General features: G+C 45.9%; 1 protein-coding gene across 1 annotated transcript in view; it reads right to left on the bottom strand.

The window, feature by feature from the left end:
• The window catches only part of LOC142580213 (DNA mismatch repair protein Msh6-like), a 745,039-nt gene that overhangs the window by 656,462 nt on the left and 61,540 nt on the right, over positions 1 to 27,037 (bottom strand). The window contains exon 3 of the mRNA XM_075691108.1: positions 16,218 to 16,363. Within this exon, the coding sequence (XP_075547223.1) occupies positions 16,218 to 16,363 (146 nt within the window). The remainder of the gene's footprint in view (positions 1 to 16,217; positions 16,364 to 27,037) is intronic.

Below are 27,037 nucleotides of genomic sequence, written 5' to 3'. Positions count from 1 at the left end.
CTCTTTGGAGAATTTTGTATGAGCATTTTCAGGCTTTTCTGGTGACACTAAAAAATACTGGCTCTCCTGTAATCGAGAGTAGATGTAAGCATGAAATGGCTGCTGACAAAGCAGATTGATTGTAGATGATACTAGCTACAATCTTAAAATGGGTGTAGCACACATTCGCAATGGCACACCCCACCACACCACACCACGCCACGCATACTGTACACTGGTCCATGTGGAAGCAAGTTTCCTGTCAAAGACAGAACCCCACTGCAAGTCTCGTCTCGAGCACAAGCAACTGTGTCTCAGTGCCAAAAAATGACAATCAAGTGTACAGTGCCTTGTATCTGCCTCTGAACGTCGCTATTAGAAGTGACAAAACTTCAGCATACTAGAAGTTACAGCTCGAGTGATATTGTGAGCAAATATTTAGAACTCGGAAACAATATTTTTTTTAACATGTTTGGGAAGTAACTAGCGTATGTATTGCAGTCTTGACTGTTTGCCCGGATGATCTGGTGATCTGGTTTGAGTGCCAGGATAATGGCTCTGGCTTTTGGTTCACTGAAGGTGGCTGACAACAGGAGCTAAAAGCATTTCATGCTTAAAATGTCTGCAGCAGTGGCACTGTTCGGTTAGTCAAGGACCTCATTCCATGGCCCTCATTCTGACACCTTCGAACACTGTTTCTGCCTTTGTAATGCTTCCTAGAATTTATCCTTCAAATTCTTATGTGAAAGAACCATGCATCAATTTTGGCATATTTCTCAAACTGTACGAGCAGCATTGCTGCTGTTTTCATAAATACAACCTGTAAATCAATACAACAGAATTGTTAGTTGAAATATGTAATCCAAATCAAGGAGCCATTCTCAAGACGATGTTCCCGCTGGCACTGATGCGTGGCATTCCTGGCGTTGGTGAAATCTTTATTCTACATTATAAAGCATGAAACATTTGCATGAGCTCTTCTTTCCTTCTTTTTTTGGGCATTGCTGTTTCAAGGAGCTTTGCCCTTTGAGTGGCAGCAGCCTGATTGACATAACTTCTGACTCACTTATTTAACATTTTTGCACAGTTTGGTCAAGGAGTAGCCAGATTTTGAGAAGTACATATTTAACAGAGTCTATAGATGCTGGCTTTTTGTGTGGAGAGACAAGCAGCTTCATAGCTTCCCTCCTGTCTGTTGTGATCGTGTCAGCAAACTGAAACGAAAACTCTCAAAACAGTATATTTGTTAATGAGGAATCTTTGCAAGCACACTGTGAAGCACATGCCGATGAATTGCTTCATCCTTTTACATTAAACAAATTATGCCATGTGCTGTCGAGAGGCAAAGAAAGCCGTTCGCTTTAAAAATTGACAATAACCTCCAGAGTTTGTGAAGTGATTGAGATATTGCTACCCATTACCTTCAACAAAGATGCTATGGGAAATAGTGCAAGGAACTAGCATACTTACACTAAATGCAGGTACATGTATTTCGCGGAGTTGTATGGGAGACAAGATGGCCGACCAATTCTCCTCCAATGCCTCTGAGCTTTGTCATCTTCATGGTGTAATGTAATCTTTTTAGGTAGCGGATAAAGAATGTGTAGCAACATGAAATGGCCTTTGACGACACAGGTGAGTAGTGGATGCCACACTTCAGTTGTAATTAAAGTTACATCAGCACAGAGCATGTATGCCACAACCAAGTTGGGTCCATACTTTGGATTACCGTGTACAGTGTCACTCTCTTCTGCATTGCAGAAGATGGAAGCCAATGTTTCTTTACTGTTGCCATTTCAATTTAGTCTTTTTTTTCATGTTTTCATGCTCTGCAAAACATAGCCAGAGGTTGCATGGTCTTGCAATGAAGACTACTTTCTGTGTTTTCAAGATGAAATTTTAGCTGTAATAAACAAAATTTCCAAAAACAAAATTTTATGTTTGGCCTGCCTTCTTTTGGGTGATCAGACATGGGAGCCATTGAGGCATCATGGCTCATACAGGCTCCCTTTATGCTTGAGAGGTGCGTGCACAATGCTCCTTGCACGTTGGAAAAAAAAAATGGAGACCACCCATAATTGGTCTTGGTTTGCTCCCTTAGCCTCAACTGTTATCTGAAAATATAGCTACTGTTTGTTACTCTTTCTGACGGTGTGTTTTAGATACATAAAACTTATGATGGACATGCACGTTCAGTGTGATTGCAGGAATGAGAAACTTTACTGGAAGATCCTTTGCAAGAGATGCAAGTGCTTGCTCGTTTCATGAAAAAAAAAAGGCTTTGTTTTCATTGTATACAGTAAGCTAAGGGTCAGGCGGACTTGATCACAAAAGCAAAGAGAGAAATTGGTTGACAGAGAAATGCAAAGCCTGCTGACCACATCATAACTGTCTAGCGCATAGACGACACCTGCACATTGGCCAACAATGTGGGAAAGGAGAAGGATGGAAAGATGAAAGAGATTGCCATGAAGCACATGTAGTGAAAAGGAGAATGAAGCAAAAATTGGTGGCATTCAGAAAAAGCTAGATATTCTTGATGAGGAAACTGAAACATTGGACAAATAATTATTGCAACCTTTATCAAGTCTTACCGCCGTATTCAGCAATACACCTTGAAGCTCATGCTTGACTTGATATGAATGACGCGTGGTGTGAACACGCCCAAGATGCTCATTGCGTTTTTTTTGGTGGATTCACGACAGGCGTCATTTAAATCGCGTCAAGCATGAGCTTCAAGTTAAGATGCATTGAGTGTTATGGCATGGTGAGGCTCTCTGGAATGAAGACTTCATGAACTAGAGAACAGATGTGCCCGTGAGAACCTACTTTTACGTATTATCGCAGACATCTGAATCACAAGAGCAGTCTGAAGCATGTGGTAGGTTTGTGAAGACTTTCCGAGAAACCTGCATGGGTTTTCTCTGTAACAGTTTGCTGCAATCGGGTGTACGAATCATTTTACATTTCCTGATCACCTTGCATGTTTCCGCACAATGCTTTCGTCATTACTGTTCAGTGGTTCTTGTTTAACAAAATGGAGTCATGAGAAAAGAAGGAAAAAGGGAATTTTTAGGCACTGAAAAGGCAATACAGGCACGAATGTCAAAAGAGGCACTTGTAGGCAGGATGAATGCAAGATTACCTTGTTTACATGTCCATAATTTGTGCTTATAAAGGAGGCAGAAGAAGGATGCCAGGAAAAAATAAGCATTTTGTCTGAGGTTCCTCTCATTATGAAGCCGTTTACAATGATGAGAGCTAAATACAAGTGTGGCCCTAATGAATGGACACTGTGGGGATGCGCGACTCTCGCGCGTCCCCTGATATGTTTTTCCCGCATGGCGCGTCTCCTGTAATCCGGCTTCGCCGCGTGGCCTGCGTGATGCCCGCGGCGGTCGATGTAGTTGGGGCGCAGTGCGAGAGATGGCGCGAGTGTTGCGCTGCTAACGCCGCCTCACGGCAGGGTTACTTGGGGGCGCAGGAGAGAACAGGCTGCCTTTTTCCCGGCGGGTCGGGGAACAGCGTGGACGTCCCGCGCGCCGACCCATGCTTCTGCGAGACAGTCTCACGTGGCCGCCTTGGAATGCGCCACCGTTCGCGTGACAGTACGCGCGAACGACCAGGCGCTGGGATCCAGCATGGGGCGAACATATTCGCTCGCTATCCAGTCGCGGTGAGTCGGACTTCTAGATTTGTCGCGTGCCCATCGGCAAGTTTTGTGGATAGCAACTAGGCTAGCAGGCATTGATCTATGAAAGGTGCAATAAATGCCCTTGTGATTGTTTGCACTACTTTGTTGTCGTTCCTTTGTCCCAAGAGCACGGGAGAAGAACACCACATCTGGCTGCCCAACGTGGGACTCTTGGGGCATCGGACGATAGTTTTAACAGTTTTGCTTCGTTCAAGACCTTTGTTTGAACCGAAGCGTAGGGCTAGCGCGGATTTTGATCGCTAGCGTTGGCGGTGTGCTTTCTTGAGCGAGGCGACGGCGGCTATAGTGTGTTTGAACATGTCAACATACTAAGCCTTTTCGCAAGTGTTTCTTTAATCACATTTGTCGGTACGCGAGCCACGTGGTCTGCACCCTGGGAGAGCGAGGGCTCAGCACCCGCGGAGAATCGGCAAGCCTGAAGCGAGTGAGTACGGAAGCCTCGTGGGTGGTCCGAATTTCTCATGTAAATAGCTTCTCCTATCTCTTCGACTCTGAGGAAGTCGCGGCTCTGGGAGCCGGGTGGCTGCGGGCCACAGGTGCCACTACGGGCTGACTGGTATTGCGGCCTGGCACCAGGCGCTCCGACACCGTCTAGGACGGTGGGCGCCGTCAACTCGTATGCTGTGTGCACCGAGCGGAGTAGGACCACCCCACAGAGTTGACGTCTCCTCGCGGCTGCCTGTTTTGCGTTCATTTTGGGTGTTATTTTTGGATGCCGGTTGTTGTCAGGGTAGCGACGCTTTAGGCCTAAGGCTTTACGAAGCTGCCTGTCGCACGTGGAGGGACACAACCTGGTGGACCGTGGCGTTGAGGTGTTGCAATTTGCTTCCCTCATTCTATTTAGCCTCGCACGAATTGAAATTACTCGTTCGACTCAAGGAAGCGATTTTCGTTCACATGAACTTAGCATCTGAGTAGCTGCCTGATATTTTGCTAGCAGAGTTGAACATCGTACCACGTGGGCGATGCGCATGCAGACTTCCTCTCCCTTGCACTACTTTAGTGTTTGCCGAGTGTGTTGAGTGTATGCAGAGTGAGTGGAGTCACCCCTGGTTTGCTGCCACCTGCACATCGCCTGCGCTGTTGCCCTGGGCTACGATCGAGCTACCCCGGGTGATGGTGATGCTGTGGCCAGTTCTGCGCAGCGACTTCGGCGGCCACCTGTCTCCAGCTCACAACCCTCGGCGGCGGACAAAAGAGCCGGCGGTCACCGACAGCTACGGCGGCTCTTGCCAGCAGGGCGCGTCGGCGCGAGTGACACTTGCTCGTACCGACTACTGCGTCGTCGTTTCCGGAATCCTGGCCTGGCATCGTGCCGTCGAGTCTGCAAACCTGCTGCTGTGACCGGCGGACGCCAGCGGTGTACCCAGGGACAATGTCGGCTCGCATGCTATGGACAGCGTGGACACTTCCTCGGCGCGGCCACTGTTGCGTTGATGTTAGACCGTGGGACATGTCTCGCCGGAATATGTGGTGATTTAAGGTTGGGGGGATGTGGGGATGCGCGACTCTCGCGCGTTTCCTGATATGTTTTTCCCGCATGGCGCGTCTCCTGTAATCCGGCTTCGCCGCGTGGCCTGCGTGATGCCCGCGGCGGTCGATGTGGTTGGGGCCCAGTGCGAGAGATGGCGCGAGTGTTGCGCTGCTAACGCCGCCTCACGGCAGGGTTACTTGGGGGCGCAGGGGAGAACAGGCTGTCTTTTTCCCGGCGGGTCGGGGAACAGCGTGGACGTCCCGCGCGCCGACCCATGCTTCTGCGAGACCGTCTCGCGTGGCCGCCTTGGAATGCGCCACCGTTCGCGTGACAGTGCGCGCGAACGACCAGGCGTTGGGACCCAGCATGGGGCGAACATATTCGCTCGCTATCCGGTCGCGGTGAGTCGGACTTCTAGATTTGTCGCGCGCCCATCGGCATGTTTTGTGGATAGCAACTCGGCTAGCAGGCATTGATCTATGAAAGGTGCAATAAATGCCCTTGTGACTTTTTGCACTACTGTGTTGTCGTTTCTTTGTCCCAAGAGCACGGAGGAGAATCCCACAACACGTTCTCCCAGTTGCAATTCATAGTTTAAGTAAGATTTTGAGGGACTTCAATTGCACCTCAGAAAGAAGTCCATGAGGAAACCAGTATAACAGTTTTCATTGACAGTGAGTTGGCCCTAGTATATGATCCAGTTTGCATCTTCAATAAAATGGCTATTGATTGGCTGCTATTGATCTGTACAATAAGCGCAGCACACATATGGAACAGCACGCAGTCCCATTTATGCCTTGGGCCTCAGTTATACTATGTTAAAAGTGTGGAAATACAGCAGATTCATAAAACCAGCTCTCTTTATCACCTTATCTTAGGGAGGGACTTGTAGATGTTTTTTACATTTTCTTAGGAGAAGGCTTCCAATTATTTATGAATTATATGGTAGAGGTTCATTACCTCTTGAAAACTGTTCTGCATAACACTCGTGCTTCTTCACATATCTATCATGAATCTGTCAAATACAGGATAAGTTGGGTGCTGCAGATAAATGGTTCCTGCAGAGCCTAAAGGTACAGCATCAATAGGTAGCTAAGTTCTCATTTTTTTCTTGATGTTTGGTCCAGTTCTCTGAAACATACACATAGAAATGCAACTGTTCAATCTGAGTACCAATATTAAATGTGTTATTTTGGGGCTTCAATGATTTGCTGAAGTTGATGGAAAGTGGAGGACTGTATAGAAGGAATGGCCTTAAGGTCAACTATCATCTTCTGTGCATAGCCTTTCAGATACTGCACTAAATATAATCTAAAACGCATGAAAAGTTTTTGTAAAACAAAGTACAGCCACACTGGATCTCGCTGGCATCATTATCATATGTCACTGGTGTGGCACTCAACACAATGTGGGAACTACCATAACTCGTACAATACTCCGAAGGATACATTGCAATAGCGCAACTATGCTCAATGACATTTGAACTGTTTCTTGCAATTACAACTTCTAGCCATGCACTTATTCATTTATGACTTGGATGGTCGTGAAGCCTAAGTGCTTTTCTACTTAGCAATACTGCAAGCTTGTCTGCTGACACTAGCTGCACAAAAGAGCAACAGTAGCTTGTGTTCCAGCAGAACTTGAGGGAGGATTACAAGGGCGGATTACACTACAGATGAGAAATATAAACATACTCCGAAGCTTTAATATCTTAGCTGGTGTAAAGCTGCAATACAGGTACTGCACTCCCTTAATCGCACTGCTTACAGCTGTCAAACTATACTTCTGGAGCTATGCACATTTTGGGGCTGGCAAGAAGTTCCGCTAGACAAGGTATCAACCACGCAGGCATTTAAAACATTGAGTTAAGGGTGTTTAAGACTGACTAAACACAATTTGCCACTTGGCTTGGATCTCGATTCCTTTCCCCTCTAGTGTCATTGACTGAATTGAGCCACAACAGGAGTAGAGTAGCAATGTTTTGTTGTCTGGCCTGTTTACTAATAGCAAGAAACTATGCTCTAGCACTGTAGCATAACCGAAGAATAAAAGGTCAAGTTTATTGAGCAAGCTTCAACCAGCTCTCCAATAGTCTGGGCCCCACGTCAGAGGGTATCGTCGTATTGTGTCAGGACTACAAAAGTGCATGAAGACTACTAGAGGCTGCAGTTTCAGTATAAGGTAGGGGATAACCCCTAATTAAGGGTAGGCCTTTGCTTTTGACAATGATCGGGCCAAATTTAACCACAATTTCCCACTTCTCCACCGGTGCAGAAATGACATCGTCCTTTTAAGATTGACCACATTACAGAAACTTACGTCTGTACAGTCCTATACACCACGGCTGGTCGCGTCACAATCCTGTGTTTCTCTAGTTTTAACGCCCGTTCAATACGTATGTAGAACCCAACAATCGGTTTGCTCTGGCGCAGTTAGAAGACGATCGTCACCGTGCTGTTTGCGTGAACGAACGCGTCACACACGCAACTCGATTGCTGTTTGCGCACACCAAACGCCAAAACGCGATGTTCCAGCTTCGTTCGCAGTCGTGCTATTTGCGCATACACATTCGTCACACACGCAACTGAATTGCTCTTCGCACACACCAAGCGCGCCACACACACACAGCTTCGATTGCCGCAAAACGTGCTGTTCCACCTTGTATCGCTTCGTTCGTGGTCGTGCTGCTTGCGCACACGCGCAATGAACCTCCCACCCTGTGGCTCCAGCAAGTTGGCACAAACAATACTACCCTGCGGTATGGTATATTTCTATGGGCGCCGCACGCGCACTATGGGGACTAGGGCGTTTCAGGAGCAAGGCGCATTTTTTACACAACTAGGGACCTAGGCTCCCCTAGGGCGAAAAGTTACCTAGATATATAGTTCCCGTTGGTGCCATGGGGGCAGCGCTGCAGTTGACCGGCTGCACAGGCGAGCGAATGTAAATGCGCAACCAGGTCCTGGCAGAGTCTTCCAATGCGAAATAGACATGTTGCAGCTTCTCGTTGCTGTCCCAACTGTTCAACGTAGCGACCCTCTTATACGTCTCCAGCCAGCTTTCCGGGTCCTCAAATGTGGAACCGCGAACGTCGGTGGTTCCCTGGACTGGCTGCAGAACTACCGGGGCCGCTGAGGCTGCCATTGGGGCTGTCTTCTTGGTCGTCTCTGGACGATCTTCTTGGTCGTCTCTGGTAGAATTCCGTGTTCCGGGGGTAGCTCCTGTAGCCGGCGGCTTGCTCAATGTTCCGGAACGACGTTGGTGTTGTCTTTGCGGTCCGGGCTTGAATTACGGCTTGTCGGGGACGTCCGGTACATGAACATAAAGCACCTCCACCAGATGTCACGTGGTGGTGACGTTGAAGAACACAGTAGCAATACTGTGAAAGACAAAACTAACTTTTATTGGGCCAACCTGTGCCCTCAAAAGCAGGCTATACTCAAAGAACAACGATAGCGGCGAACACACTTGGCGATCGGTGAAAAGCTGTTCAGCGGGTCAAGCACGTCGGCTTTTATAGATTAGTCGTCAAATGTCCCAGAATAACCGCTGGGACCCGCGTGTCTTCCACAAAGTTCTACACTATTCGCGTCGCGCATACATGCAATCAGATTACACAAGTTGCGGTTAAAGACAGCGGATGGAACCATCGATAACATTCTAGAAACTTCTTTTACATGCAGGCGCATCCTGCACTGTGCAATAACATTTGTTAGGCAGTGAGAAGTGGTCACCCAATAAAGATAAAGAAGTACATGTGTCAATATACCAAACTCTAGGGTCAGCTTAAATTCAAGGTTTTTAATAAATGCACCAGTTTTTATTCGAAAGTAATAAATATAGGGCATAGCTAGCATCATCTAGAAAAGGCAGTATGGCAGCCGCTACTAGCCTTGCCAGTAGCCAACTAAAGTACATAAACGACGTCCCCATTTTTACCTGTATCGTATTGTAGCTGGTTTTTTATACTATGGCATCGGCGTGCGGCGCGGCATTATCATAATGGCCCCCAAACAGGCGATGCCGCTATTGCGTCGCTTTCACACAGAAAGTTATGGTAGCTGCAGAGGCATCGTCAAACGCTCAAGCCGGGCAGGACTTCGGCATCGATGAGAACAATGTCCATCATTGGAGGAGGCAACAGGAGATGCTTATTGTATGTGCTGCAAGGAGGCTCGAATTCACTGTTTGAAGATTGTGCACTGTTTAAAGATGACAGTGATAAGAAAGCAACGCGGCTAGCACCGTAGAATGAGCTCGAAATGTTCATTATTCAATAAGTGCTGTTTTCATTCTGTGAATGCTGTCCTCGTTTTTTACTTCGGCCTACATTCAAGGTAAGCTTCTGTTTTCTTTTTCTGGCTTCTGACTTTGAGAGGTCGGCTTAGAATTGGGGCCAGCCTAGATTCAAGTAAATACAGTACAGTAGAACCCCGCTGTTATGTTCCTCACTGCTGCGTTTTCCCGGCTGCTACGTCGTTTTCATCCGGTCCCGGCATGGCTTCCATAGGATCCAATGTATAAGGAACCCCGCTGTTACGTAGTAGCTTTGAAAACGTTCACGCATGATACGTCGCAACTTAGCACTCCAAACCCGCCTGGGCTCGAACCCGTAGGCAACGCGCTCCAACCGCCATATTGGCTTCTGACGAGTTTTGGCCAGGCTTGGCCGGGCTTGGCTATAGAACTGGCCGCAAGAAGCCGCACGCCAGTTCGAGAGGCCGCCACTAAGTGGCCATTCGTGAAAAATGCTCTCGTAATCATCACTGTGATTACGGTCACCGCATGGTTTTTGGACGGGACGACTCACGGAGGAAGGAAACTCTGGAGAGGCCCTGATGTCACTCTTTGTGAAGCTAAAGTGAAGCCGGAAGTTGGCGTTGCTCATGGCGTTGCTCCGCCTATCGGGCCAACTCTCCTCTCTTGTTTACGTTTCTCGCGAAACCACGCCGCGCCGCGCGCAACCGGACTGCTCGGACGCACGCGCTCCGCAGCAATACTAAACAATCGTTAGCACGTTAGCATGACTACGCCAAAGAGGGCAAAATTTCCCGCGGATTCGTCCGTTGCCATTGCCGTGGCGCGGTGACGACGAGGAGCACGAGCCGCATGATGCCGGAGAGTTGCCAAGTCCTAGCTTTGGAGATGCCGTCGCGGCTCTGGACCTCCTCCGCAGGTACGTCGCACCTCACAGCGACGCTGACAGCAATGCGGCCTTCCAGGCTATTGAGAAACGTGTGGCGATTTCTAGCGAGCAAAAGAAACGGCAAGCCACCATCTTGACTTTTTAAAGTCCTAAGCTCACTCTGTGGAAATAAATTGTCTATAGTTGAAGCTGCACTTTTTTCATTCATTTTCGGAGCTTTCCTCACTGTTGCGTTTTCCCAGCTGTTATGTTTTTTTCCCCAGTCCAGTGAAAAACGTATGAACGGGGTTCCACTGTATATAGCTCTAGGTATGACAGCATGGTGCCAAAAACGTGCGTAGCGTAAGATGTAACGTAAGACCTAGCATAAGACGTAAACGTGCGTAGCGTAAGACGTAACATAAGACCACTTTAAAACAGAAAGTGGCCAGGGCCCCCAGGACTTCATCCGGACTGTACCGTGAACTGCCTTGTGTTGATGGGTAGGGAATTTATCAATAAAGCATTGCACTTGGGCGACACCTCAAAAACATCACGTTGCTGACAAAGTCTTGCAACGTCAGCCCTCTCTGCTGGTCATAGCAGCGCGTGCCTTACTTAACGTGCTCATGGCACAGCAACACTGGGTCGATACGAGATCGACAAGATGCCATCACCAACCATGGGCCAATTATTCAGCAGTGCGTCTGTGAGACCATTTTATCATAATAGACAGACGACGACACAACTGATGGGCGTGAGCTGTCGTAGCGTGACAGGCTTTTTCGTCAATGGCACTGACAAAATTAGCATGCCGACCATGATCGCTTGACCGAATCCCACACAATCGGCCGCCAAACGGACAGCACGAAAGCCACGGCGCCTTCGCTTGTATATATAATTAATCGCGCTCAAAATGAGCTCACATTTTTTCAAAATTGAAATGCACAATCGTCAGTCCTCTCAAGTGGTGCACATGAAGTTTGAGCCAATGTTGATCCTGTTCAGTGAAGGCTGGGTTAGGCCCGGCCCCTTCAAGTTCATGCACCCGCTACCGGGGGACCCGAGCTTAAAGGCCCCTCACGAGGCCCCATAGCATATTTTGTTTATACACAAGTTGTTACGTGTCGTTTAGGGAACGTTCTACCACAAGCATTTTTTTAATCGGCTGATTAATAGCCAAGATAGAAATTTTTCAGTGCCGCGAACCCATGACTTCAGGAGGCAAGCTCCACTGCTAAGTCAGACTCTCTCCACTTGCCCCGTCCAGCCTCCGCAAGTGAAATTCCTTCCCTGCATTCTCCCATACCGGACCTCGAGGATCGCGTGATGCATGTGTCACGGGCCCCGCCTTCATTTTTTTTTTTCTCCTCGCTTTCTTGTCGCGCGGCACACTTCCGCTGACAGCGTTGTGCACGATATGTTGTGATTGTCTCGTTTTGTGCAGCGCACGATTTTGCGCGCTGTGCACATGGACACCTGACTAGCGTTACAAGTCAGTGTTACACGAATACTGAGGCAGACACAAGTGGATTACTGATCACAGAGCATGAACCCGCACTGGAACACGGCAGAAAATGACAGTTTCGGCATCTGCACGCGCAACTGCATGACGTAGGAACAAGCAGACGAAGCAGAAGTACATCTCTCTTGCTGCGGTGCAAGTAAAAAAAACAAGCAGACATTTGGTTTGTGTGTTTTATTATTTCTCTAAACAATAATTCGTCTACTGAACCGACAGATTACACAAATACAGTCGAACCCGGCTATATCGAACTCGCAAAAAAACGCCTATCAGTTCGATATAGAGCATAATTCGATATAAGCCTGCTAAATAATTGGATGTCATAAAAGCACATACAATTTATAAAATCACTTTATTGATTAAACTAGCTTAGTTTCGCACGATATAGTCCTGCATTTTCTTCTGCTTTGGCAATTTTGCTGCCTGCGACGCATGCACTTTTCCACATTAAGGAGTCGGAGCAGCTGAGGCCGCAACTTTCCGCATTCGCGCAGAAGCACCGGACTAGTGCGAGTGTACCAATCACTTCGGAGGATGTGGGCCAAAGACCGTCGTTGCTTTCCTCATTGTGCCCACTTTCACTTGTGCTCGGTACGATGTTGGCAATATAGTCTTCGTTTTCGGGCTCTCCCGTGGTCGCGACACATCATTTGCGCTCACACTCATCCACCGTTGATTCGTCAACAGCTTCCGGAAATTCTGACAGTTTGCTCCAAACTTCGGCAACACGGCAACGGCTTCGTCGCATTCATCAGAATTTACCGTCATCACCGAGCGCGCGGAAGTCGGCACGGCTGAAGCAATTTCAGATTAACCACTCGTACGCGGCCGTGCGTACGGGTCGGGCGCCACGGGCACCGGGTCGCGAGTTTGGACGCTTTAGCCCTAATCTCCCCGTTATTCTTCAAGATCGTGCCGAGAGTGCTCCTCGGAATCTTGCGCTCTGCGGGGACATCCGACTTCTCACCGCGTTCGACACGATTTATGATTGCGAGCTTCACGACGAAAGGCAAGTTCTGCCGCTTCATCACGGCAACAATGCGGGAGAAGGCCTACAAGGCGCACACAAAAACAGCGAGACAAGTCGCACTTTCGCCATCTTGCACGACGAGGGCACAAGAGCTTCTGATTGGCTGTCTGAGCAAGCGCTGTGGGCGGGCCAGCATCATTTTTTTGCAGAGGGGGTGCCGACGGCTCGTCCGAAGCAGCGCGGTCGGGCGCGGTCACGGTAGGGAGAGCGGTTGGATGGAGCCGCGCAGCCGGGTTTTCTCCGCCGCCGCGAGGGAAAGCCAACTTCCGGGGGCACTTTCCGCCGCTTGACGTTCGATATATCGGGTGTCGCTGCTATTTTTGTTCGATGTAAGCGTAATTTTTGCGATATATACTCATTGTAAATATATTGTGTCCAGAAATTGTTCGATATATAGAATAATTCGATGTAAACGGGTTCGATATAGTCGGGTTCGACTGTACCAGCTATTGCCTTGAATAATTCTCGAAGTTACGTGTCACCAGAAGTGACATCACAGCACAAACAGGTGTCCATAGGCATACTAGCATGTGTACGTCATCCCTCCGCTTGGAGTGTGGCGGACACGAGAAGGGAAAACATCATTAGATTTTAAATTTCAGATCTTTCTGCGGCGCTTAGCAATGTAATACTTTGCAGACACGATCATTATCGTGCATTGTATCCTCTGCGCTTGTCAGCTCAAAATGGCCAGACCTGGTGAGGGGCCCTTTAGATATAAACAGTTAGGACGAAGGCAATTGCTCTTATAGTTACTCTTCACTTCACACGGCGCACACACAATAAGCGGCAAGTGACGACACAGCGCTGTGCCAACAGTTGTACTTATGTCACCGTTCCCAAAGGCTGCCGGTCACATTCGCTACGTAGACGGGTAGGTCTGTACGTAATGTTATGCTGACACATTCCTTAATTACAGAGAAGCGCTGCTTACCTTTACGTCAAACGGGAAATAAGAGACAGTACACTCGGTGCAGTAGTATAAACTCGCTCGGTTACCAACGGTGTCAGCAACGGCATCCCCGTTCTTGAGTGCTATAAATGAGTGTTTATGCCAAGCACAGTTTTCTCTAATACTTATGGGCTGTTATAAATGATTTGCTACGAGAACCACTTATAACAGCCCATAATATACAGTCAACGACCGATTTTTCGGACCCTCTAGGGAACGTAAAAACGTCCGAAAATTCAGGCAGTCCGAAAAAAATGAATGCATGCAAAAAACGCACTTTTTTTCTTTTTTTCTCGGATCTAGAGGTAAAGGGCGAAGTACCGGGTTTTCGAAACCCTGCCAAAGCATCAGTGATGTGGCTATAAAAAAAACGCATTCAAAGACTCTGTATGTAGCCAACTGCCGGTTTATTATGTACATGTGCATCGTCGGGCAGCCGGTTTTATTGCTGCAGTGGCTTGAAGAATTTGTTGATTGTTGTTTGGACGGTGCTCCAGTTGCATGCGATCATATTCACCTCGATCTGAGCAAGGGTCATGTCAGCACTGTACACCGATGAAAGAGTCAACAATGCTCGCGTCATCTCGGCGCTTGTAGGCGGCGCAGGCATTGGCTCCTATCTTCAACATCAGAGTCTTCTGAATCCCCCACAACCTGACTCCTTGCTCCATGCCGAACTCCTTGCTCACGTCAGCCTGCGATGGGCCGCTCACGACTTGCTTAATAATGGCGGCTTTCTTCTTCATCAATAACCGACGGTACTACTTTCCGCGCTTCGATGCCATCGGCGAGGACGACGAAGACGGAGTGGCAGCCATGGAAGGCAAGCGAAATCCTCAAGTTGTGAACAGTGGAGTTCGCAGTCGAGCGTCGATGCACCTAGGCCTAGCGTCGCAGAGCACACTTGACACAACAGCACAACCACACACCACGCTAGCCAAAATGTGGCTTACGTAAACAAATGAAATGGCACCGCTCTGGAAACTCCGCCGCAGGCGGAAGCGGAAGTGCGGCGATGAACAGAGCCAGTGTGGCCAGACCAAATCGCTCTGTGAAGGCTAGATTTGGCTAGTTGTGGTTCAAAGCGGTGATATGCTTCGGCTGCAAGTCAATTTTCTGCACAAGGGCGCTGCGCGAGGAGCCAAAGGACCTTCCGTCGCGTCAAAAAGTCCGGAAAATTGGACGGCGGGGGGTTCGAGCGTCCGAAACTTCAGATGTATTTATACATTGATTCTATGGGGCTCGTGGCGGTGCCGCGAAGACGTCCGAAATATCAGGCGTGTCCGAAAATTTTGGCGTCCGAAAATTCAGTCGTTGACTGTATGTGTCTGGGTCACAGTTACAGTTGTTTAAGTGGCTCAGCTGCTCATATTCACTCGTCTCAGGGTCGAACAGGGTGGCTCATATGCGCAGATGTGTATGTTTTGCTACATTTTTACATTCTTTCATATTAGCGATGGCCCATTTCCACAATATCCAAAGTTAACAATGACTGACTGTAGATGTCGATGTAAACAAATGCACTGCTTTGGCCAACCCGACATGCACGTGGAAGGCTGCACTCGAACACTTCCTCAATATGCGAAATGTCTAATGAATGTGTAAAATGAACGCAAAAATCGAGGTGCAAGAGCAGACATCAGCGACGACAAACTCCAAGGCAGGCACACCGGCAGATGGAACTCGGCATGCAAATATTGGCCGTACTGTTAGCACAACAGCGCACTCAGGCCTGCTCACCCAGTAGGCGAATGCTACATGGCTTCCAGGAACAACATGCAGTCTCGGAGATGCCATTATTAATTAATCTCGGACCATGAAGCGCACAACCCACGCACAGTGAACACGGGCAAGGTATACAAATCAACCGGCGAAAGCCCCAGCACCCTTCCAAAACATTTACAGCGGTGTGCGGCAGAGGGCAGGACAGTGAAAACGAAAAAGGCGGCTTGCCCTCTCGCTTGTCGTACACTAAGTGGCACATACTCAGATACAAAAGTTGACGAGAGGTTATTCAAGAGTGGCACATACTCAGTGCATTCATGGCACAGCTCACCAAAGCATTGGCGTGAAAGGTGTCCATTGAAAGCAGCACATATTCAGTGCATTTGTGGCCCTCCCGCCTGCTTGCCCACCCGTCAATAAAGCCTTTGGAAAGTGCACAAAGTACCCTAAAAATGCCAAGGCAATAAAAACAAAGGAATGTTTCAGTTATAACTTAATTACTGCATTAATTTGTAATAACTGTGCTTGACTTTCCACCTGCATATCGACAGTCCAACTATGGGCTTCACATTAAATTTCCCGCTCTTCAATCAGCATTGTGAGGCAACTCAGCATAGCATATATGATACTTTGGGCCATTACAGGGTTCAAAGAAACTGAGCTGTATTAGAAGTTTAATGAAGAGTGCGGACCTGAGCCATCAGTCACAGGGAGCAGGGCCACACGGTCACAGGGGTCTAGGGCGAGTGCCTTCTTTGCCTCTGACACACCATGGGTCCAGCGGGGATTGGAAGAATGCGCGCCTGGGTCACCCATTCCTGGGAACGGCTTGGTTAGCCTGCACACACAAAGCACTCGGCTTAACATAGAAGTATACAGAAATGAAACACAACAGCTGCAAAAGATTGCAAAAACTCGTGGGCAGGATGCAACATTTGAATCCACTCCACAAAACTAAAAATCAACTGAGCAGGATATTGAGCTGGTAAAGCAAGTTTAAAGAAAAGGAAAATGTCCATTGGGGCTTTTGGCACAGTGCACACAAACTCTTGACACTTTGTTTATATATTATGCAAGAAAGAACAAGATGCAACGCTAGCTGACCAGGAATCTTGTTTAATGTATTCTGATGGTATAAAAGAAATCAATTACCAAACTTGTTACATCTATGTTTAACATCCGACAGCCACAGCATGTCCAGATAGCCAGCATTTTTCACTTAAAGGGGCCCTGAACAACTTTTTATCACAGTGGAGAAAGGCACTTCAAGTGAAAATAGGCTATTTCAGAAATACTTAGCTGTAAGAAGTACTTCAATACGTTAAGCAGTAGCAGAGTTATTGGCAATCAAACATGGTTTCCGCTATGCTCTCGTCCGTTTTTCAATACCTTGCACTGCGAAGTGGGGCGTGCCCAGAACGCTCAGCATTCTGAATTTCGCCATGGCGCACAATTTATATTTAATTTTGCATGTTAACATAGACACCATGACTTCCACTTTTGGCGCTTCTGACGCACCAAACGTAAGGCAAATGCGGCTGCCTTCAGCGAGCCGCAGTGCACTTAGCCAGTGGACTCTTGGTGGCACCACACGGCGGCCACAATATCTATGCTGCATAGCCACCCACAGCTGCCAATAGCAGCTACATATGGGGATCTGCTTTATTACGAAATACAGAGCCCATAAGAAAGTGAGGAGCAGGCTTCTATTTCAAAAGAGAACATTTGAGAGAACGATGACTTCGTGCTCCGCTTGCGACATCAAAATTTGGCTGAGGTGCTCACAGCAGCGCATGCTACCCGCAGACTATGTTATTTCACCAAGCCTTCAAGGCCCTTTTAATATGACCAAACTTCACAGGGTCTCTTGTGTTATCCCTAAGATGACTTGAAAGCGAAAGCCAAAGTGTCGATGCACTAAAGGCGGACACGTTACGTACACATCTCCCTTAATTCACTCACCGTAAAATTCCAAACGAGTGCCCCTACCCATGCTGTAGGATTTGCAGGATTCTGCAGGATTTGCAATGAGTTTAAATGGGTTATGTAAGTGTTTCCCCAGCATGTAACACAGTAGTTAATGCGGGAATGAATAAATGAAAAGTATAGTGATAGTAATATTTGACGGTTAAATATGTTTCGTGCTTGTAGAAGTACCCTAATCCCATAGGTAATCTTCTGTTTTACTTTGGTTATTTGTTCAATAAATTTAAGATTTCTGTCTACTTCTATGCCAATGAGCACGTGCTGATGGGAGAGTTGGTTATACATGATTACAACGAAGGCGCCAAATAAAACAACGGACGAAGGAAGGAGACACGAGACAACCACGTAGGTGCCTACGTTGTAATCTTCTATGCCAGGATAATTACATGAAAAACTTGCAGGGATAGGACTTGCGCCCAGAAAAATAGGATGAATGGAGTGAAGTGTTTGTTGGTGGGACGTGGATACAACAAATTTTGTTTTCGACGGGTTTATCTGTAGTTGGTTAGAATGCCACCATTCCAGCAGGCTGCGTAAATAGCCTTTAGATACTAAGGTTGCAAGACTTTTATCGGAGTTAATGATATTAGTGTCATCTGCATAAAGTATACATTTGCAAGAAGCAGGCAGTTAGGCAGATCATTGACAGGGACCCAATATGGAACCCTGGGGCACGCCAGCATTAGTGAACATGGTTTTAGAATGAACACCTGAAATAGTTACTATTGTACCTGCATTCTGTCTGTTATGTAATTCTGCAGTAACAAAAGTGCTGGGCCGGTAATTCCTAATGATTCAAGCTTACAAAATAAGATGTTATGATTTATTTTCTCAAACGCTTTGCTTAAATCTAGAAATACTGAAGCTGCATAATTGCCTTCGTCGATAGAGAGTTTTAGTCGATCGGTTAGAGCAACAAGAGCAAGTTCGGTCGAGTAACCCGAACAAAAGGCGTATTGGAATGGAGAAAGAACGTCAAATTTCGTAAGGCAATTAGTTAAACGTTTTTCTATAAGCTTTTCAATTACCTTGCTAAAAAAAAGGTAATACACAGATGGGGCGATGATTGAAAATTAAAGAGCAGTCACCTTTCTTAAAAATTGGGGTGATCGTGCTTTGTTTTAGTTCCTGTGGGAAACTGCCTGATTTAAACATGATGTTGATTAAGTCTGCAAGAACATCAGTTATTAAGGGTGCAATGAATTTTATATGGGAAGGGTGTAATTTATTGATGCCGGCGACGATTATTTTCATGTTTTTTTTTAATGTTAATAACTTCCTGGGTTGTAGTCGGAAATAAAAAGACTGTGGCAGGCGCTGGGGCATGAGATTGTCATGCGCACGTCTCTGTAGATCACTGCTAAAGAAGAAATCAGCAAACGCATCAGCTATTTCTTTGGGGGTCTTGTACACCTTGCCCTGATAAGCAATTTCTGTTGTAGTTTCGCGATTATTTGCCCTATTGAAGAAGGAGTTAACAATTCCCCATTTCTTTTTTATGTTTTTACCACATTCCAAAATTTTTCTTTCGTACCACGCTTTTTTAGCTTTTTTCAATGAGGCAGAGAGCTGGTTTGAAAAGTTCTTGTACCGAATGGCTAAATTCTTGTTAAATGGTTGTCGCTTGGTTTTCTTGTAAAGATTACCCTTCTTGCGCATTAAAGCTCGGAGCTTATCTGTTATCCATGGATTCTGAGGCGATGCAAATTTCTTTTTGCATTCAACTTGATGGGAATGATGATCAAAACAGGACTTAAGCATAGAGATAAACAGTGCAAATGCTTTTTGTGGATCATTTGTAGAAAAGATGGGAGACCAGTCAAGATTCGACACGGCTTCAAGGAATGATTGTTTGTCTAAAATGAACTTCGTGTAAGTGATTTTTGATAGTGAAAGTTTAAAAATATAGGATAGTGATCAGTTATGTCGGTCATTAGAACACCTGTGTCTGGTGGATATGCCAAATTTGATAATGCATGGTCAATTAATGTACCTATGGGGTGGTTAGCACGTCGTGTCGGTATCTTAATTAAACATTTATGACCAAAGCTGTTAAAACAATCAGAATAATGTAAAGCATTAGTAGATGTACAAGCAGCGAGGTTAATGTTGATGTCGCCTATAATTATTACATTTTTGTTTTCAGTTGCTAGCAGTCCCATGACATTATGGACAGCAGCACAGAAATCTATTGCTGATGACGAGGATGAACCATATGTGCAACCAATTATTAGATGGTCTTTATTGTCTATGTTGAGGAAGTCATTTCTAAGTTCAATCCAAATGTCTTCACAATTAGTTACATTAAGCATAAGATTGTTCCTTCAGTTGCATGTAATATTTGAATAGATATACAGCGCTGCGCCACCATGGTTACTGAACGGACGATTGGAGTATTCAGGAACAAAACTAGGAAAACAGAAACGTTTTTTATCGTGGTCGCTCAACCAAGTTTCAGATACTTCGAAGACTGAAAATGAGAAGGTGAATGAAGAAATGAAATCAGAGAATTCAACGAAGTGCTTGTGCAGACTGTGCGCATTCAAATGCAAGACAGATCGCTGATGATTTGGAAGAAGATTGTTTAACTGGTAAGCTATGAGATAGGACGAAATTGTGAGACTTGCCAGGGTGACAGGCGTGGCGCAAAGGTGCAAGTATCACTGAAAGGTCCGATTCAGTTGCGTTGCGAAAGACACAGCTTTCGGTTGTTTGCCGAGCCTTGATTTGACAGTTTTCCGTCAACAGAAATCTCCAGTTTGTCTTTCTTTTTTCAGACCCAAAGCTTTGGAAAAGAGAGCTTTATTTTCAAGTGTTAAGTGTTAGTTAACGAAGACAGGGTTCTCTTTTGCTGTTGCGAGGCCGATATCACTCAGGCAGAGTCTAGCTTTCCGTGCTTTCGCGACAAACTCAGCTTTCTTCATTCTCGAGCAGAAGCGAGCAATGATATTTTGATGTTCTTTTTTAGTAGGAACGTGATGAACAATGACGAGATCGGTGGCCGTTACTGGGCGACCAATTTTGTCGCGAATAGTTTGTATGAGCGTCGCACAGTCCTCTCCTTGTGCGCAAGGAATGTCCTTAATCTCGACGTTTAGTCGAGAGTATTGCTCGGGTTCGCAAACTTTCTTTGCAAGTGTTGTTTGCTTGTAAAGCTTAGAACGACAGAAAGCTGAGCCAGTTAATAAGGATTCATTATGAAAAAAAGGTGAGGCGTGCAGACAGGACGTAAGGCAAGAGAAGTGGACAACACGAACGCCGACCACTCAACTGAAGGGAGCACTGCGGCGAAAAAAAGAAAGAAGACAAAACTCATCTGCGCAAGCTCTGGAATAGTATCACCACTTGTCAGTCGGGTACACGTGCCAGTCTATGTGAGAGATAACTGTTAAGGTACTTAATCTCTTCCTTATGTAAAGTAATCAAAGGCTGACTCACGCACGCACTTCCACCATTACAGATATGTCATTCCTCTACCATAAGACTCGTTCCTTCATTCTTGTGCCTGTACAATATCGCGCATTCATCTAACTCTGACGTGCAGTTACAATCTTGGCAATGTAGGGGAAAGTTAGAAGGGGATCCACCGGTTAACGACCTTTTATGTTCCATTAGCCTCTGATTGATACACCGCCCCGTTTGCCCTACGTAGAACTGGCCACAGCTAAGGGGAATTTTATAAACCACACCCATACGACAGTCAGTAAAACTGTTGTTCTTATTGTGCTTCACTGGACAAATATCTGTTCGTTTTTTGCCTTTTATCCGCTCCTTTTTATTCTGTACGGCAGCGCATATCTTACCTAGCTTATTGGGAGCAGTGAAAGCAACATTAACATCATATCTACTAGCAACTTTTTTAAGCCTGTGCGACACTGAATGAATATATGGAATAGCCACTACTCTTTTTTTTGCTATTACTGCTTTCTGTAATCACGTCCCTCCCTCTCGAAACCGACTTCTTTAGGCGCTCAGCCACAGTGGCCACCGCTACACTAGGATAACGTGCTTCTAATAGGTGCCAGTTTAAATTGTTCACTTACTGAGGTAGCAACGGAATCGAATTCTTCCCTATTGTAGAAAATCAGGTAATCATCAAGGTAACGAAATATCTTGATGACTCAATCACCTAAGGCTTTCTCTAAGCAGCTGTCAACCTTACTCAGGTAAATATTGCTAGGAATAGGAGCAACCCTTGAGCCAATACAAATGCCAGATTTCTGCAGAAAAACACCATCTCTCCACCCAATCAGCATCGATTTCAAGTACATTGAAAGAATTTCTAGAAAAGTTCCCGTGGAAACACCGCATCTGTCAATAAAAGCCGACTCTTGCAATTGTTCTTTAATGCACTCATTTACGGAATTTAGCAACCCGTCATGTGGCAAGGAATAATACAGGTCTTCGATATCCATACCAAAAGCTGCACAATCACCAGGATTTTCGTCTCTCAAATACTGAACCAGTGCCTGAGAATTACATAAGCAAAAGTGGTCTGAAAAAACTAGTGAAGCTAAGCAGTTCTGTAGGTAACTAGAGACACAGACCTATAGCAAAAGAAGAGTAGTGGCTATTCCATACACTTATTCAGTATCGCACAGGCTTAAAAAAGTTGCCAGTAGATATGATGTTAATGCTGCTTTCACTGCTCCCAATAAGCTAGATGAAATATGCGCTGCCGTGCAGAGAGAAAAGGAGCAGGTAAAAGGCAAAAAAAGAACAGATATTTGTCCAGTGAAGCACAATAAAAATAGTTTTACTCCCTGTCGTACGGGTGTGGTTTATAAAATTCCCCTTAGCTGTGGCCAGTTCTACGTTGGGCAAACGGGGCGTTGTATCAATCAGAGGCTAATGAAACATAAAAAGTCATTAACTGGCGGATCACCTTCTAATCTTTCCCTACATTGCCAAGATTGTAACTGCACGCCAGAGTTAGATGAATACGCGATATTGTACAGGCACAAGAATGAAGATATGCGTGTTATGGTAGAGGCATAGCATATCTATAATAGTGGAAGTGCATGCGTGAGTCAGCCTTCGATTACTTTACATAAGGAAGAGATTCAGTGCCTTAACAGTTATCTCTAACGTAGACCGGCACATATACCCGACTGACACGTGGTGATACCATTCCAGAGCTTGCGCAGATTTTTTGTGTCTTCTTTCTTTTCACCTCAGTGTTCCCTTCAGTTGATAGTCGGCATTCGTGTTGTCCACTTTTTGTGTCCTGTCTGCACGCCTCACCTTTTCTTTTTTCATAATGGTTGTAAAGTTTTGTTTTCGGCTTTTAGTACATTGTTTTCGGCGCTAAGCTTTTTGACGAGCTTGCTTAGAAATTCCATGCTAGTTTCCAAACTATCAGTTCTTTTCTCAAGTTCTACAACATCTATGACTGAATTGCTCGGCCTCAGCAGGAATTTCCCGAAAATGTCATCAAGAAGTCTTTCGCTTATGTTTCCAAGCTTAGATACCATATCATCAATTCTTTTGACGAGCTCCGCATTTGTAGGCATTGTTCACGGATCATACCCGCAATGCCGCATGAGACGACACAAGCTTGGCAGTACAAGTTCACACAAGTTCAGCATCAATATTTGGCAGCAGCTGCAGCAATATTGGAATTACAAACGACTATACATACGTATATGACTAACTTGCAGATGCAAAGAACGTTGGTCAGTGCATGTTCCTATTGCCACAGTCACTGCCAGAATAAGGTGCCGGTGTCGCTGCACCTCCTTTTATCCTCTTCCCACTGCAGGCTGGTGGCACAAGTGCAACACTGGCTCCGACAGCACCGGGTCAAGTCCACAGCTGGCGGGATAGCCCTGTGGCCGCTCACCCGAACGCTCATTCACCCAGGTTTAGGACCACCAGCCCCTCCTGGACCAGTTGCCCAGCGGAAGAACTGGACGAGGTAGCCTCTCAGCGGGTGACAGCGTTGATTCGGGTGTGGTGTAGTGACGCGGGCGGAGATAGCTCCTATGCGCCCAGCGAGGAAGCTCTTTTCCCCCGAACACCGAACCTCGCGCACTGCTCATGCCCTGGGCCACACTCTCTCGCGCCACAGTTTTTCCAGGCACCACTGCCGACGCTCACGAATCAGTGTCGATGATGATGCTGATGAGGGCCCTTTTGCACATACCAACTCGCGGGTATTTGTCAAGAGTCGATGTCCTCTTCACCACCGCACGGCGCACTGCCTTCATGTGTTTATGTTTCCCACTCCTGCATACTATATTATCTCAGATATCAATATAAACACAACTATGTGAGCAGTGTAAATGTGTATCTGCAAGGCCACGTCCGCAGTGTCGGCTCCATGGACAGCCGCCGATGACTAGGAGCCGGCATGCCTAGCTTGCTGAGCCATCGAATCGGAGATCGGTGGCGCTTGCAACACGACCGCATGCGGCTCATAATGAAACGCCTATGTTGATCAGCACATGTACACAATTACGTAGCGATTAAATAGCAATACATTTGATTTTATCAACGTCAACAGAAGCGAACGAACAAGCCAGGCAAGCCTGCAATCGTTGGGAGACAGTACAAGCCTAGCTGGCTGGCCGCTGGATCTGGGGCCGATAGCCCTTGAATTTCGCTTGAATTTCTTGAATTATCTTTCCCTATAGGGGATGCACTTGCTCAGAATTTCACGGTAGTCTACTTCACTTGGTCATCTTTTTTATTTCACTGAGTCATCCTATTATTCTGCTTACTAATCCTTTTAATTTGGTGCCAAATTTGCTTAGTTTACCTCTTAATTAAAAGCTACTGATGTTGACAGATTTTCAGCACCACCATCGCCAACGTTGCCTTGCGACAATGCTATAAAAGAAGTATCGCGGATCTTCACCAGTGGCCACGGCACAGGCATCGTGAACATGCATCTGAAACACGTGTTTCTGTTTCTTGTGCAAGCCATGCTTTTCGTCAAAAGCACTTCAACGTCAACTGAACCATGTGGCAATGGTTCTGTGGTGAGAGTGATGGAGCAACACATACATTGGCTCAACGTCTCTTCGACAAGATCAACTCCGAACCTGGACATGTGCGCCAAAGCTATTGACGTTGACATATTTTTAACACCACCGTCAGCAACGTTGCCTGGCAACAATGCTATAAAAGAAGAAGCATCACGGATCTTCGCCAGTGGGCACAATGCAGGCATCCTGAACATGCATCTGAAACACCCTTTTCTGTTTCTTATGCAGGAGAGAAACGATTGTCTCATGTAATGTAATGTAATGTAATGCCTTATGTAATGCCTCCGGGCCTTTAAAGCTTCAATAAATGAAATGAAATGAAATGAAATTCACTGTTCACTGTTCACTCAGCATCACCACTCCTTGTGGTGATGCTGAGTCTAATGCCGGGCCAAGCACTGCAGAGATGTTTAAAACGATTATGGAAGATATGAAGAAACTCAGTGACAAATAACAGTCGCCGAAATGAAACTGCGCAGAAGCTGAATTCTATTGTTAGCAAACTGGATGGCCTCCCATCTACTGTTCTAAACTACACCACAGAAGCTGACAGGCCTACTAGAAAAAAGTAGACCATCTTCTGTTAAAAATAGGCGACTTAGAGAATCACAGCAGAAGGATGAATTTAATTGTTTATGGCATGAATGAGTGCAGTGATGAAACTCTTGAGTCATTAGAAAAGAAAGTCTCTAACGACATCCTGAAGGGCAAGCTGGTGGTTTCCAATGTTCCTAGAGAGCATATCCACCAGCTAGGAAGAGCTGCAGATAAAAAATGCCGGTCTGTGATATTTAAACTTTTGTATGCAAAAGAAACTGAAGATTATGAAGAATTGGAGTAAATTTAAGAATATGAATTACAGTATCATGGAGGGCTTCTCACCTTGAGTTCAGGCCATACGAAAAAAGCTATGGACAAGTAAGAAAGAAAATAGGGAGTAAGGTGATACGGTTTTTGTTTCCTTTGATAGAGTTAAAATCAATGGGAAACCTTTCGAGTGAGATGACGCCCGGAAAGCGATGGTTCCATTGCACCACGGATGAGCAACTTATCCAGCTGCTTGAGCTGAAGGGTCCCAAAGGGGCGTTGCAGAGAGAGCGGTGACATCTCCCTGTGCACTGAACACTTTCTCTGCAATGACTATTAATGCTAGAAGTATTGCGAACGAAACAGTTGATCATGAAGGGCTACTTATAGCGATCCGGGTGTCACCGTGCTTTCCAAAACTTGGCTACATGATGGAATTCCCGACATGGAGATTGTACCCAATTCGCACGAAATAATCCGTCGAGACCATAATTCTAGAGAGGGTGGTGTCGCAGTTGTACCAAAAAAAAGGCATCAATTGCACACCGACACCGCATACCTACAATGTTGAAACGCTTTAGATACTTGTTCATTTATGTACTCGTAATATACTAATTGAGGCAGTTTACAGGCCACCAAATGCTAAGCTTTCTGTACTTCAATCGTTGCAAGACCATGTTAGCACACTGCAAGCGTGGACTCATTAACCTGTATGGGGATTTTAATCTACCCAAAATCAACTGCAGCACGCTGCAAGTGTCATCCTGTCGTCATTCTGAACTGTTTCTAGATAGTGCATTTTCTCTTAATTTAAAACAAGTGGTAGAAGCATCAACACGCAAAACTCAAAATGCCAGTTCACTTCTTGATCTCATCTTAATTTCTGACAAAATGTTTGGACTAGAATACTACTTAATAGCTACTATAGATGAAACATCAAATCACAAAACTTCTGTTCACAAGCCACGTGAAGTGCTCAGTGCCCCGAATGATTGCAAAAGCATTCTTAAATTTTAGAAAGGCCCCCAATGATGTCTGCATTCTACACTTCTTGGAACCTTGAAATGAAAATTCGAGATCTTTCAGCACAATCAGTCTGTCTTGAGTCTGTCTCGCGCAAGTGATGGAATTGGTAAAGATGAGCTTAAACTCCTGCGCAGTGAACTGCGCTCTAAGCTCAAATCATCCAAATATTCATTTTTTAACATTCGCATGCACATTTTTCTCAAAACTGACCCCAGAAAATTTTGAAGATACTCTGAAGACGCCAAGAGACACGCAGATGCAACGAACGAATGACATGCGGGCCGGGGTTTCCCGATAAGAGCTGAAAACTTCTATTTTCTTTTTTTACATGCAAGTGTTAAGTGCTGTTTAATTTCAACGAAAATATATCATCTACCTAGATGCGTTCAAGACCACGTGCATGCGTGAAATTTGGAGAACAAAATGTTAGGACCAGGAAGAACTGATACTATGGAAAGGTTTTTGTTTACAATATTCACGCAAAGAAGGAAAAGCATGTAGCAACACCTAGCTATAAGGTTAACACACAGATTTCCAGCACGTTAGAAAGATTGTATATGCGTCCATTCCTTTCGTCTACATGTGCAGTTATTCTTTCCTGCTTATTTTCGTTTGTAATCCCAATAACTGTATTGCGACAACACAGCCGCCAATTGTTTACAAGCGCGAAGTGTCCAAACCATGTCTGACTGAATGAAGAAGGC

The sequence above is a fragment of the Dermacentor variabilis genome, chromosome 4 (genome assembly GCF_050947875.1).
Source record: "Dermacentor variabilis isolate Ectoservices chromosome 4, ASM5094787v1, whole genome shotgun sequence".
Taxonomy (NCBI): domain Eukaryota; kingdom Metazoa; phylum Arthropoda; class Arachnida; order Ixodida; family Ixodidae; genus Dermacentor; species Dermacentor variabilis.
The sequence above is the reverse complement of the archived record's forward strand: the minus strand, read 5'-3'. Positions and strand labels throughout refer to the sequence as shown.